The sequence below is a fragment of the Lepus europaeus genome, chromosome 5 (genome assembly GCF_033115175.1).
Source record: "Lepus europaeus isolate LE1 chromosome 5, mLepTim1.pri, whole genome shotgun sequence".
Taxonomy (NCBI): domain Eukaryota; kingdom Metazoa; phylum Chordata; class Mammalia; order Lagomorpha; family Leporidae; genus Lepus; species Lepus europaeus.
In genome coordinates, this window is record NC_084831.1 from 23452936 (window position 1) to 23467319 (window position 14384).

General features: G+C 52.0%; 2 protein-coding genes across 4 annotated transcripts in view; one reads left to right on the forward strand and one right to left on the reverse strand.

Annotated features, from left to right (window-relative positions):
• Positions 1 to 14384, reverse strand: part of NKAIN1 (sodium/potassium transporting ATPase interacting 1) — a 60464-nt gene that overhangs the window by 9652 nt on the left and 36428 nt on the right. The window lies entirely within an intron of this gene.
• On the forward strand, positions 12456 to 13335 carry LOC133760654 (platelet-activating factor acetylhydrolase IB subunit alpha2-like). Its single transcript, XM_062193208.1, has one exon. The coding sequence runs from the start codon at positions 12546 to 12548 to the stop codon at positions 13176 to 13178; it is 633 nt and encodes a 210-aa protein (XP_062049192.1). The 5' UTR covers positions 12456 to 12545; the 3' UTR covers positions 13179 to 13335.

Consider the following 14384-nt stretch of genomic DNA (forward strand, 5'->3'; position numbering starts at 1 on the left):
ACTGCCAATCCAGCTCCCTGCTAATGCACCTGGGAAAATGGCCAAAGATGGCCCAGGTGTTTGGCACCCTGCCACCCATGTGGGAGACTTGGAAGGAGTTCAACAACTCTTGGCTTTGACCTGGCCCACTCCCAGCTTTGACCTGGCCCAGTCCCAGCTGGTTTGCAGAGTAAACCAGTGGATGAAAAAAATCTCTCTCCCTATCTCGCTGTAACTCTATTTTTTTTTCCTTTGTAGGATTTCTTTTATTTATGTGAAAGAATTACAGAGAGCGGTAGAGACAGAGAAACAAAAGTCTTCCATCTGCTAGTTCACTCCCCAAATGGCCACAATGGCTGGGCTGAGCTGATCTGAAGCCAGGAGCCAGGAGCTTCTTCTGGATCTCCCATGTGGGTGTGGCGGCCCAGGGACTTGGGCCATCCTCCACTACTTTCCCAGGTGCATTAGCAGAGAGCTGAATCAGAAGTGAAACAGCCAGAATTTGAACGGGCACCCATATGGGATGCTGGCAGTGCAGGCCAGGGCTTTAATCTGCTGCGCCACAGTGCCGGCCCCAACTCTTTCAAACAAATAAAATAAATCAATTAAATCGCTTTTATTAAAAAAAAAAAAAGGTAAGTTTATTTTGGTGCAAAAAAATGTTTTGAAACTTTTCTCATAGTCTGCATTTCCCACAAAGTGTTGGAAGACCCCGCCCAGAGCCCCCAGCTCAATCTGAGGAATAAAGGAGCTAAGGACACCTGTGGTGCTGGACTGCCAGCATCCTTCCTCTGGTGACAGGATCCTTCTCTGGGTTCTGGGACACTCCCACGACCACTCTGTCCACGTGACTTGGTCAGAGCTGACACCCCGAACCCAGGCTAAGTCAAATAATCAAAGCCACAGTGACGGGTTCTGGCGTGGGCGCTCACCCTGTGTCCTGGCCCTGTCACCTGGCTATCTGCAGGAGCGACTGGGACGGGGCTGCTCTGAGTGGGGATGGTGTCAGCTTGGCGCTCCTGGAGGCCATCTTTGTCACCACAGGGGCGTGGCCTGCCTGAGGAAGAAGCCACCACTGGGAGAGGGGAGGGGAGGGGCAGAGGGAGAAGGAGAGAGGGGAGGGGTGAACAGTAAACTGCAAGGGGAGTGCCTGGGGACAGGGTTTGAGACTGCAGGATGGAGCCATGTCAACAGCTAGCTCTCCTCCTGGTACAAGGGGGGTTCACAATGTTTGCAGGGAAATGGAATTAAATTTTAAAAATACCAACTTGATTTCTCAGCAGAAGCTCCAATGAGTTCAAGACACTTTTGTAAGCGCTGAAGCCAGATATTGAGTCCGTCCCTAAAACACTGAGCCTCCTGGGGATGTCTCCATGCCAGTGCCATCTTGTCACCTTAACTGAAGAATACTGAGTGCCTTTTAAGGCTTTTCTTCTTTTCTTTTTTGAAGATTTATTCATTTTACTTGAAAGGCAGAATTAGAGAGAGAGAGAGATCTCAATCTTTTATCTCCTAATTCATTCCCCACAATGGCCAGGGCTGGGTCAAGCCAAAGCCAGGAGCCAGGAGCTTCATCCGGGTCCCCATGTGGGTGGTAGGAGCCCAAGCACTTGGACCATCTTTTGCTGCTTTCCCAGGCCATCAGCAGGGAGCTGGATGGGAAGTGGAGTAGCTGAGATGCAAATCAGAGCCCGTATGGGATGCCGGGGTCCCAGGCATCGGCTTATCCCTCCACGCCACAGTGCTGGTCCCCCTTAAAAAAGGCTTTTAAGATTAGGAAACAAAAAGAAATAAGGAGCAAATCAGAGCTGGAAGGTGGATGCCTAAGGCTGTCCACGGAGATGCTCATGAAATCGCCCTAGTCTGCTGAGAGGGGCGAGCAGGAACGCTGTCGAGGAGCAGGACCCTCGCCAGGTGTTGGGAGAGCTGTGGTTCAGTTCCTTAAGGCACTGTCCCAGTAAGCAGATCCTCCACTCTTTGGCCCTCCAGAAGATCAACAAGCAAAATGCCTTGAGCATCCCCCAAGCCTGCTGTCGGGCCTCTGCTCCCACGCCCTCCTCCTGTAGCGCTTGCTTTGATTGCGCGTTGTCTTCAGGTAAAGTCCTGTTCATCTCCTGTTACAGTTCATAGAAGGAATGCTTCACAGCTTTGTTTTGTTTAGGATTTACTCATTTATTTATTTGAAAGCAGAGTTACAGAGAGAGGGAGAGGCAGAGAGAAATCTCCTATCTGCTTGTTCACTCCCCAAAAGGCCAGGGCTGGGCCAGGCTAAAGCCAGGAGCCAGGAGCTTCATCTGGGTCTCCCACATGAATACAGGGGCCCAAGCACTTGGGCCATCTTCAGCTGCTTCTCCCAGGCCATAGCAGGGAGCCGGATCAGAAGAGGAGCAGCCAGGACTCTAACCGGTGCCCATGCGGGATGCATGGTGCTGCAGGTGGCAGCTTTACCCTCCATGCCACAGTGCCGGCCAGCCTTGCTTCAGGGATCTTGATCCTACTTGTTTAGATTTCCACTGAAAGCGACGCTCTTGTCTGCAGCTGATCTGGGTCCAACAATGTTGGCACTGCCAAGCAGAGTTTGCTCCAGTCTAACTTTTCAGTTAGAATCACGTCAGCTGAACCCACTGGGACGGCTATGGTGTTGGCTATTGTTCCTGCTGTTAATTATCGGTCCTCTTCGATTAGAGTACAAAAGAGATTATTTTTTCCAATCTGATGCGGATGGTCTGGCGCCCCGGGCTACAGATTCCACACTGTCTTGACCCTCCTGAAAAGGAGTTATCCATTTGTGAACTGCTGATTTTTGGAGCTTTGTCCTCATAAACATTTCATAAGTCATCAGTGATGTCACCAGTTTTTCACCCTAAATTGGGTATCTGTTCTTGCTTCATCTGTGGCAGAATTCATGTTGCTCTGATGGGGCCTCTTTTTCAAAGTGTGCCTTGTCCTTAGTGCCTCAAACTAGAGCCAGCCATGGAATAATGGCTATGAGTTTACTTTGATGCAAAAGAATGTTGAAATCTATGCACTTTTTTTTTTTCAATACACATGTTCCACGCACTTTTTGAAGACCCTTATACTTCTGATTTCTGTCGCTCGCAACCAAGAGTCCTGACTGAAACAGGAAGGGAGAGCGGAGGGTTTGGTGGGGAGGGAAAGGGAGAAGACCCCAGCAGGGAGGCAGCAGCTGATGCCACCACACAGATGGCAAGGCTTGGACAGAGGCCAAGGAAGCTGCAGGTCTGGGCAAAGTGGTGAGGGAAGCCTGGTGGTGAGGCCCAACCCTGGCACCTACCCACCTGGCACCAGCCTGGTCGTAAGGAGCGTCCCAAGTCCATCTCCTTGGGCAGAAAGGCAGAGCTGGGATCATCATCTCATTTTTTAATCTTATTTATTTATGTGAAAAGCAGAGTGACAGAGAGAGAGAGAGAGAGAGAGAGAGAGACTCCCCCAAAGAGCAGCAACAGCTGGGGCTGGACCAAGCCTAAGCCAGGAGCTAAGAACATGGGGTCTCCCATGTGAGTGGCAGGAACTCAAGTAATTAAGCCATCATCTATCTACTGCTTCCCAGGCGCATTAGCAGGGAGCTGGATCAGAAGCAGAGTAGCTGGGACTTGAACCAGCACTCTGATATGGGATGCATGTGTTCCAAGCAGTGGTTTAACCTGCCCAAACCAGGATTTCATTTTGAGGGAAGAGAGCATGAGGTACAGAGAGAAGCGACTTGCCCATGGCCACACAGCAGCTTGGTGGCAGACCAGGCCTTTCCCTGCCGCCTGTCCCATTTTGGCACCAATGCACCGCCCTTCCCAGCTGGCCCTGGCCTGGCAGTCAAGAGGTGCAGGTCCCAGTGGAGGCTCTGCCTCCACCTGCCTGGCTACCATGGGCAGGTCACTCTCCCTGCTGGGTCTCAGACTTCTCCCATAGGTGTGGAAGTTACTGGATTGGATAATCCCTAAGGGCCCTTCCAGTTTTACTGATTTATTTTATTTGAGAGGCGAAGAGACACAGGGATACGGAGGCAGAAAGCGCTTCCGACCACTGGCTCACCCCCACATGCCTGCCTCGCCCTCCCAGCTTTGACGGCCATGGTCTGCTGACCCTGGGAAGGAACTCCCCAACCCCAACACTCTTCCCCCACTTCCATTCCTCCACCCCCCCACTGTGACTCTGGTGGTTTGGGGTCCAGCTTGGTGTTCTGGATTCAGCCAGCACTTGGTCCATCACAGGATGGAACCAGTGGCTGTGACAGGTGCTCAGGCACATGGTGGAGCTCAGAGACCCCTTGCCCATATATGTCCACGTAAGAGACGGTGGCACCCCATCTCCACCTTGGCCCCACTCAAACCTCCTTTCTGTTCTGTGGCCCCACAGATGTAGTCGATAATTTTTTTTTTTTTTTAAATGCAGCAGCTTTGAAAGTTACTCAAAGGCAGGTTCAAATCCTAGCTGTGCTGTGTGACTTGGGCAGGTCACTCTCCTTCTCTAAACCTATTTCTTCAACCACAGAGAAGCCACCCCTCCTGAGAGGTTGTTTTGGGAATATACAGACATCGCATGGACGAGCTGACGATTAGACCCTTATTCTACTGAATGCTGCAGTTTATATGTGCCCTGGCCATTGCAGCCATTTGGGGGATAAACCAGTGGATGGAAAATCAATCTCTCTCTCTCTCTCTCTTCTTTTTTTTTATTTATTTTTTAATTTTTTTGACAGGCAGAGTGGACAGTGAGAGAGAGAGACAGAGAGAAAGGTCTTCCTTTTGCTGTTGGTTCACCCTCCAGTGGCCACTGCGGCTGGCGCACCGCGATGATCCGAAGCCAGGAGCCAGGTGCTTCTCCTGGTCTCCCATGGTGTGCAGGGCCCAAGCACTTGGGCCATCCTCCACTGCACTCCTGGGCCACAGCAGAGAGCTGGATGGAAGAGGGGCAACCGGGACAGAATCCGGCGCCCCGACCGGGACTAGAACCCGGTGTGCCGGTGCCGCAAGGCGGAGGATTAGCCTGTTGAGCCGCGGCGCCGGCCTCTCTCTCTCTTCTTATACTTTTCAAATGAATAAATAGATCTTTATATTTTAAAAATTTAATTTATTTATTTGAAAGACAGGGTTACAGAGAGGTAGAGGCAGAGAGAGAGAGCTTTTCCATCTGCTGATTCATTCCCCAAACGGTTGCAGCGGCTGGAGTTGAGCCAGTCTGAAGCTGGGAGCCAGGAGCTTCTTCCTTGCTGATTGTTCTTTAAAGATCTGTTGGGGCCAGTGCTGTGGCATAGCGAGTAAAGCTGAAGCCTGCAGTGTCGGCATCCCACAGGGGCGCCAGTTCAAGTCCCGGCTCCTCCTCTTCTGATCCAGCTCTCTGCTATGGCCTGAGAAAGCAGTAGAAGGTAGCCCAAGTGTTTGGGCCCCTGCACACACATGGGAGACCCAGAGAAAGCTCCTGGCTCCTGGCTTTGGATCAGCCCAGCTCTGGCCGTTACAGCCATTTGAGGGATTAAACCAGTGGATGGAGGACCCCTCTCTCTTTTTCTGCTTCTGTCTCTCTGTAACTCTGCCTTTCAAATAAGAATAAATCGTAAAACAACAACAACAACAACAACAAACCAGCAGGGCCAGTGCTATGGCACACTAGGTTAAGCTTCTGCCTGCAGTGCCAGCATCCCATGTAGGCACCGGTTCCATTCCCAGTTGCTCCACTTCCCACCCAGCTCTCTGTTATGGCCTGGGAAAGCAGCAGAAGATGGCTGCAGTGCTTGGGTCCCTGCACCCATGTGGGAGACCAGGATGAAGCTCCTGACTCCTGGCTTTAGATCAGCCCAACTCTGGCTGTCGTGGCCATTTGGGGAGTGAATCAGCAAATGGAAGATTTTTCTCTCTCTGATTCTCCTTCTCTCTCTGTAACTCTGACTTTCAAATAAACAAATAAAATTTTTTTTACAAATAAAATTTAAAAAGCTCCACTGGATGGGGTAGGATGCATGCTGGGATCAGCAACCACAACGTGGACTCCTGGAGCACCAAATTCCCCCATGTGTGTGGCTCCCTGCTCATGGGCTGGGGCATGGCGGCTCTTTGTAGGATCCGGCCACACTCTGTGCCCTGGGATGTGCCACCTGCTAATGCACTACTACCAGAATTGTGGGACTAATGACTCCTTTACTGGCTACCAGAAACCTAGGGACAGACCCTTTAGTACCCAACAAAAACCAGAAGATCACGAAAGTTCCTGGGCCCCTGCCACTTATCTGGTGAACCAGAGGATGGAAGATTGATTCTCTCTCTCTCTGCCCTCCTTTCCCTTTCTGCTTCTGACACTGCTATTCAAACAAAAAATCTTTAATAGAATCCAACCTTGTGGGTAAAGAGAATAAGCTTTGTGGCTAGGGGAAGCTGAACAATTGCTCTCCTCATGTGATGTGTGTTTTTGCCTGATACAGTCTATATGTATGTGTGTATATAGTCTATATGTATGTGTGTAGACTTATTTTTATTAGAATTTTTCTGCTCTTTTTAACATAAAATAATCCTAATCATGAAAATAAAATAAAAATAAATAAATGAGCAAACAATGAGCTTATGAATTGCTCATTTCTGGAACTTGATATTCTCACTGCAGGTAAATGACTACAGGGGTGATGACTGTATCTTTTTAAGAATCAACATTCAGTGTCTTAGTAAATATTCTCAATTCTAAGTGTACTATATTTTTATCATCAAACCAAGCCCAATATTTCAGAATTTCTGCTTGTGCAACAGTGATCTGCAGCTAATTAACAAGTAACCATAAGAACAGAATAGGGGGCTGGTGTTGTAGCATAATAGGTAAAGCTGCCACCTGCAAGGCTGGCATCCCATGTTGATGCCAGTTCGAGTCCCGGGTGCTCCACTTCTAATCTTACTCTCTGCTAATGGCCTGGGAAAAGCAGAAGGTGGGCCAAGTGTTTGGGCCCTGCACTCACTTGAGAGACTCAGAAGAAGCACCTGGCTTCTGGCTTCAGCCTGGCTCAGCCCTGGCTATTGTGGTCATCTAGGGAGTGAACCAGTGCATGGAAGATCTCTCTTTCTGTCTCTCTCTGTCTCTCTGTCTTTCTGTCTCTCTCTCTCTCTCTGATTCTCCCTCTCTCTGTGTAACTCTGACTTTCAAATAAAAATAAATAGTTTTTTAAAAAAGAACAAAATAGGATAAAAATCTTTCCTATCTGGCTACACCAGCTTAGAAACCTTAATCTGGGAACTACAGTAATTGTGTATATTTTTTAATTAAAAACAAAACAAAACAAAAAAAACCTTTACTTGAAAGACACAGAGAAAGAGCGATCATACATCTGCCGGTTTGCTCTCCAAATGGCCACAATAGCTGGGGCTGAGCCAGATTAAAGCCAGGAGCCCAGGACTCAATCCTGGTTTTGCCCAGGCTGGCAGGGATCCAAGCACTTGAGGCATCATCTCCTCCCAGGCTGCAGTGAGCAGGAAGCTGGAATTGGAAGCTGAGCGGGGACTTGAACCCAGGCTCTGTGATATGAGAAGTGACCATCCCACGCAGCATCTTAGCTGCTGTGCCCAATGCCTGCCACCTGCAATTATAAATCTTAACCGGCCTCAGTGAGCCTTTGTTACCTGATGCAAGGAACCATGCGTGTGGAGCAACAGCAACCTACCCCTTTGTAAAAATTTCAAATGCGAGTGCACGGAGGGAATGAAAGGACCTTGGGGATATTTTTACCCAGGCAGCCTGCAGGCCAGGTCAAGCCAGCTTTTCAAATCTCTGTCCTAAGTGGGCCAGCAGCTAAGTCCTTGGGGGGTAACCAGTGCAGCCGCCTCCCGGATCTCTGGGCAGAGGAAGGCTTGCTCCTGTCCGCTCCCACCGCCTTAGCGCTTTTTCTAAAACGCAAATCTCACGCCAGCCACACAGAACCCCAGCCACACAGAAGAAGTCCACTGACCATGGACCCAGAGTGACAGATGGGATCAAGGCTCCTGCGCCTCGCAGCCTTGCCTCCCAGAAGCCAGTGTCCACTGGGGAGGACCCACACTGCTGCCCATCACTCCCCCCTGCACTGGTGCTGCTTTCCCGGGTCCAGTGGCCCTTGGTGCCCCCTTCCCATGCCCTCCCTGCCCCCTTCCTATGCCCAACCGGCAAGTGCCCTCAGACCCCAGCTCCCTTCCCTGGAAGAGGGGTCCCTCTGCTCCTTGCATTTTGCACCCAGGATTCTGCTCTCCCTGAAGCCCCTTGAGGAATTCTGCTTCTCTTCTCTCGTCTCATGTTCCTCGGGGCCCAAAGGTGGGGTTGGGATCCTCTGGGGTCCCCTAGCCACATCCAGAGCACATGGCCCTGAGGCTCAGCCTGCGGCCACCCCACCCTCCTCCACTGCACGTTCTTCTGGCCGCCAGGCCTGGCACCATCTTTGAAAATAAGTTTGGCCCCTGCACCCTCCTGGTTGACTTTGACATGCGGGGCCACCCCATCCAGCTCCTCTGCCCCAGTCTCCACACCGCCTCTCTCATGGCCTTCTCCTCCATCCGCTCCACCCACACCAGTAACTGCTCTGCTCAGCTCCATTCTTCACGCCCTTCGGGGTGGCAGGACCTGTCTAATGCATTCCACGGCCCTCTGGGTGCTTCACAGCCAGCCCTGGCTGTGGGACTGCAGCCTCCCTGTGACATCAATCAGTCTTGCCTGGTGCCAGTCTCCCTTCCATCGCACTTGCCAGGAGAAGCCCAAGCCTGGCCATCATTCGTTTCCCCTGTGCGGCTGGAGAAAGTCACCCCGGACAGACTGGCCGGCTGTGCTGACTTCAGGGGGCTCCTGATGTCCCACAGCCTGGCTAGGTCTCCTCAGTGACCGTCCCAGATCTCACTGTGTCCAAGCCTCCTGGTGCCCCCTCTACCCTTTCTCAGCGACCACCTGGTCACACTCTCCCCCGCTGTCCCTCCCTTACCCTGGCCCACAACACCCTGGCCCTTCTCTCTTGGAAACTCAACATTCTTCTCTCCCTAGGACCCTCCCGCTGGCTCCTAAACACCTCAAGCTTCTCCCATTAAAAAAAAAAAAAAAAGATCCTCTCGCCACCTCTCCTGCCACTCACTCTGCCCACCACACCGCGCTTTCTGTTCTCACTGAGGTCCCTGGCAACCCCCAACCTCCTCGCATTCTCGTCATGCCTGGCCCCAGGGGCCCCTTCTCCTGCCTGCACCTGCTCTTCCCTGGCTTCCGCCTGTGGCACGGCCCCAGGAGCAGGATGACCCAGTGGTTAGGAGCAGAGCATGGGCTAGAATCCTGAGGCCACTGGTTATGAGACCATGCTGGGCAAGTCACTAATATCTCTGCACCTCAGTTTCTTTACCAAAAAATAAGGTGTGATTCACAGAATCTTCCTCATAGGGCCATGAGGAGTCAGCACTACTTAAAATTACTGTTCTCCAGGGTGGGCATTGTCCAGAGTGGGTTAAGCCACCACTTGGGACCCCTGCATTTCACACTGGAATGCCTAGGATGAAATCCTGGTTACTCTGCCTCCAATTCAGCTCCCTGCTAATGCGCCTGGGAAGGTAGCTGGTGATGGCCCAAGTGCTCGGGCCCCTGCCACCCGCATGGGAGACCTGGATGGAGTTTCTGGCTCCTGGCTTCGGCCTGGCCCAGCCCCAGCTATTGCAGGCATTTGGGGAGTGAACCAGTGGATGGAAGATTTCTCTCTCTCTCTCTGCCATTCTGCCTTGTAAATAAATAAATCTCCTTAACAACGAAAAAAAGTGCCATTCTCCATAGAACTCCCAGCTTCCACTTTTGCTTTATCTTCCCAAGGCACTTATGGCCAGCGGTTCCCATGATGCCCACTCCTGTTCACTGTCCGTCTCCCGCATTCCACAGCAAGCTCCATGAGGACTTAGGGTTTTCCCAGGGGCAAGAGCAGGGCCCAGCACAGCAGGTGCTAAATGCTAACTCTCCATCCCTCTCCACCTCCATCCTGGGCTACTCCACAGGCTCTAGGGAAGCTCATCCTCTCCTGCTGTGCACTCAGGCCCTATACATGGGGCTCAGAGCTCCTCTTCATGCTCCGTTTGTCCCAAGAAATACATGCCACCCAAGCTTCAGTTTCTGCCTGCTCCCTCTCAGCCTCTGCCGCTTTGAACCAATGACTCACTGGAGGGCTCACTTGGACTTAATTCGCCCAACCCTTGGGCCCAGCGACACATCCAGCTGCATGAGCTAGAAACCTGCACTGCAGACCCTGCTCCATCCCCAGGCCCAAGGCCCAGCCCGCCATCCAGTCCTGGCTCTCACCTCCCAAATCCCTCACCCTTGCCCATTTTTCTCCACCCACATTCCCACCGGGCAATGCCAACACCATTTCCCCAGCGTACTTCCAGCCTTACCCACACTCTCCTGTCTAGAGTGAAGCCTCCCCTGCTGCCCCTCCCCCACTCTGAGCTCCCCACCCCCATCGGTGATTATTTATTTATCGGGTAGCTGCCAGCTAAGGGGGATGCTGTTGCCATGGGAACCTTCAGCCTCGAGTCAGGGCTGCCTCTGTTCTCAGTAGGATGCTCTTGTCTGTCTAGACGCCAACCCCAGGAGCCCAACCCAGGTGGGGATGGAGGGGGGCAGAGATGAATAAGGCAGATGGACCTACCCCAGCCCCAGGCGGCTGACTGGGGGAGAGGTGGGGAGGGGGCTGTGCTCAGGCCCACAGACCCCATCAGGAGCCTCTGGCCCCAAGCTCTGAGCAGCCACTCCTACAAGTCAATAATTTCCTGGGCCAAAATTCCAGCCACATCACCATGGACCTCAGCCACAAAAGCCAGGCAGTCTGGGGGACATGGCAGGTTCCCCTACCACTCCTGGAGAAGGCGTTAGTCTGGCCTGGGTTTGACCTTTTTTTATTTTTTTAAAGATTTATTTATTTATTTATTTGAAAGGCAGAGTAGCAGAGAAAGAGAGAGAGAGAGAGAGAGAGAGAGAGAGAGATGAAGAGACAGAGGGAGAGAGATTGTCCATCTGCTGGTTCACTCCCCAAATGCCCACAAAGCCAGGAGCCACGAACTCCATCTGGGTCTTGGCAGGAACCCAAGTACCCAAGTGCATCGGCAGGGAGCTGGCTGGGAAGCAGAGTAGCTGGGACTCAATGCACACATCCCTACAAGATGTGGGCATCCCGAGCACTGATTTAATCTGCCATGCCCCAGCACTCACCCTGCCCGCCTCTCCTACTGGCTTCAGTTCACCAAGGACACAGACTCTGTGTTTGGGGGATGGCGGACCGGAGTTCCAGCCTCATTTGGTCACTGACTCCCCACGTGACCTTGGACAGGGGATGCCCCCTGTCCCTCAGTCTCTTCCATGGCTGTAGTGTCCTGAGGATCCAGACAGTGCGTGCAAAGGGCTCACCCAGCCGGGGCCTGGCCTGCAGTTAGGGCTCTGTGCACGGCCACAGCCTTTGCTGTGCCCCCGCCCGAGCTCCCCCCTTCGCAGTGGATTTCTGAGGCAGCTGACAAAATTAAGCTCGACTCAGCCTCTCATCCGTGAAATGAGGGAGTGGGACTGACGCTGCAGCCAGCAGCGCCGGGAGGACCCCTGGAGACGGCTGGTCCAGAGCCTTCATTAGCGAGGTGAGCACAGCGACAGCAGAGGAGCAGCCCCATCTCTGGGGTCCATCTGGGGCCAATGCCATTTGAGCAGGAGTTGCGACACGAGGGAGTCAAAGGGGCAGAGTCCCAGAGACCAGGTGGCGTTCAGCAGGGTCAGGAACATGGGCCTGCTGGAGACTCGGGGCACTGAATGCAGAGCTCTTGAGCACCGGCCCTGGGCCGGGCCCTGGGCGAGGTGACGGTGAAGCAGCCGTGCGGCTCCTGTCCCCCAGGGCTCAAGTCTAGAGGCAGATGGTGAAGGGGCTTTTCCACTGGGCCCCCTCCGCTGTGTTCAGTGACCTGTGGAGACTCCTCTCTGTGCCCAGCGCACACACACACACACACACGTACATGCACACGCATCTGCCCCCGCCCCCACTCTCTTCCAGGACACCAGCAGCCCTTCTGCCTGCGTCCCAGGCCCATCCCGCTGCAAGCAGGCCAAGGCTATCATTGTTGAGTAAAAAAAAACAAGCTTTAAAACAATTTGATGGGGCTGGTGCCATGGCTCACTTGGTTAATCCTCCACCAGTGGTGCCAGCATCCCATATGGGCACCGAGTTCTAGTCCTGGTTGCTCCTCTTCCAGTCCAGCTCTCTACTGAGGCCTGGGAGGGCAGTGGAGGATGGCTCAAGTGCTTGGCCCCTGCACCCGCATGGGAGACCAGGAAGAAGCACCTGGCTCCTGGCTCCTGGCTTTGGATCGGCACAGGGCCAGCCGCAGCGGCCATTTGGGGAGTGAACCAACGGAAGGAAGACCTTTCTCTCTGTCTCTCTCTCTCATGTCTATAACTCTACCTGTCAAATTAAAAAAAAAAAAATTTTGCTGGGGCCCAAGGAGGGACGCACTGGAGCGGGGCCGCCAGGACCGAGTGAGCGACAGACGCACCACCCGCCAACGCCGCAGCCGCTTGGGGCCCACACGGACCCTCTACCTGAGTGTAGAATGAGCCAAGGAGACTCAAACCCAGCAGCTATTCCACATGCCACAGAAGATATTCAAGGAGATGACAGATGGGTGTCTCAGCACAACAGATTTGTCCTGGATTGTAAAGACAAAGAGCCTGATGTCCTGTTTGTGGGCGACTCCACGGTGCAGTTAATACAGCAGTATGCGATATGGCGAGAACTTTTTTCCCCACTTCATGCACTGAATTTTGGAATTGGGGGAGATACAAGACATGTTTTGTGGAGACTAAAGAATGGAGAGCTGGAGAATATTAAACCTAAGGTCATTGTTGTCTGGGTAGGAACAAGCAACCATGAAAATACAGCAGAAGAAGTAGCAGGTGGGATCGAGGCCATTGTTCAGCTTATTAATACAAGGCAGCCACAGGCCAAAATCATTGTATTGGGTTTGTTACCTCGAGGTGAGAAGCCCAACCCTTTGAGGCAAAAGAATGCCAAGGTGAACCAACTTCTCAAGGTTTCCCTGCCGAAGCTTGCCAATGTGCAGCTACTGGGTAGAGATGGGGGCTTCGTGCACTCGGACGGTGCCATCTCCTGCCACGACATGTTTGATTTTCTGCATCTCACGGGAGCCGGCTATGCAAAGACCTGCAAACCCCCCATGAACTGATCATGTAGTTGTTGGAGGAAACACCCGAGGAGAAGCAGACCACCATTGCCTGACTGGCTCCCATCGGTGTGAATAGCTCCCCAGCTTCTCGAGATCAGTTATGTCACTGGCACTACAGAATCCTCCTCTTTCTTAAGGCACTTTGCATTGTAGAATGTTCCTGGATGTTCATACCTAGTGTTTGAAAGGGAGGAGGGGCCGGCGCCGTGGCTTAACAGGCTAATCCTCCGCCTTGCGGCGCCGGTACACCGGGTTGCCCCTCTTCCAGGCCAGCTCTCTGCTGTGGCCCGGGAAGGCAGTAGAGGATGGCCCAAGTGCTTGGGCCCTGCACCCCATGGGAGACCAGGAGAAGCACCTGGCTCCTGGCTTCGGATCAGCAAGATGCGCCAGCCGCAGCGGCCATTGGAGGGTGAACCAACGGCAAAAAGGAAGACCTTTCTCTCTGTCTCTCTCTCTCACTATCCACTCTGCATGTAAAAAAAAAAAAAAAAAAAAAATAGAAAAGAAAAGAAAAGGAAGAAGGGATTCAAACTGATCCTGTACATAGAAGGTTTGTTTGACACAGGAGAAAAATTAGCCAAGAAGATTGTTGTTTAAATTCATTTGAAACAAGAAGGGGACTTTTTAGTTGTATGTGTGACACATTCGTTGAATTATCGCTGTTTTTCCTAGGACGACATCAAGCCTAAATGCTGAACAATATGAAGATTCTTTTCTTGGCCTTTTTTTCTATGGATTATGTCATATATAATAATTATCACTCACACCTATTTGGCTTTAAAATGTGGGGTGTTTGTTTTTCCAGTTTTGAAGGCTCATAATTTAGCCATAATTTACTCTTATGTAGCCTCAGCATTTTCTTGACATACAGCATTGGATTAAACATGCTTGTCATTCAGAAATGGAAAAAAAAAATTTTTTTTATTCTGTTTGTGGAGAAGACAAAAGCCAGCAGGGGAGGGGGGCAGCCAGCATGTGTCTGTGTGTGTCAGTAAGTGTGTGTGTGCGTCTTTGTGTGTGTCTGTGTGAGTGTGTGTGTGTGTATCTGTGTGTTCCCCGCAAATGCAGGCTGCAGAGCCAGGGGAAGACACAGCTTAAGTGGGGAAGAAGCTGTCCCTGGGGACACCAGGGGACAGACAGGCCTCTGTCTCTGAAACTTTTTACAACAAAGTTGCCTTTTCAAAACAGTTCAAGAGCCATGTCTCC

Coding starts and splice junctions, on each gene's coding strand:
- LOC133760654 (XM_062193208.1), top strand. CDS start 12,546: ATGAGCCAAGGAGACTCAAACCCAGCAGCTATTCCACATGCCACAGAA.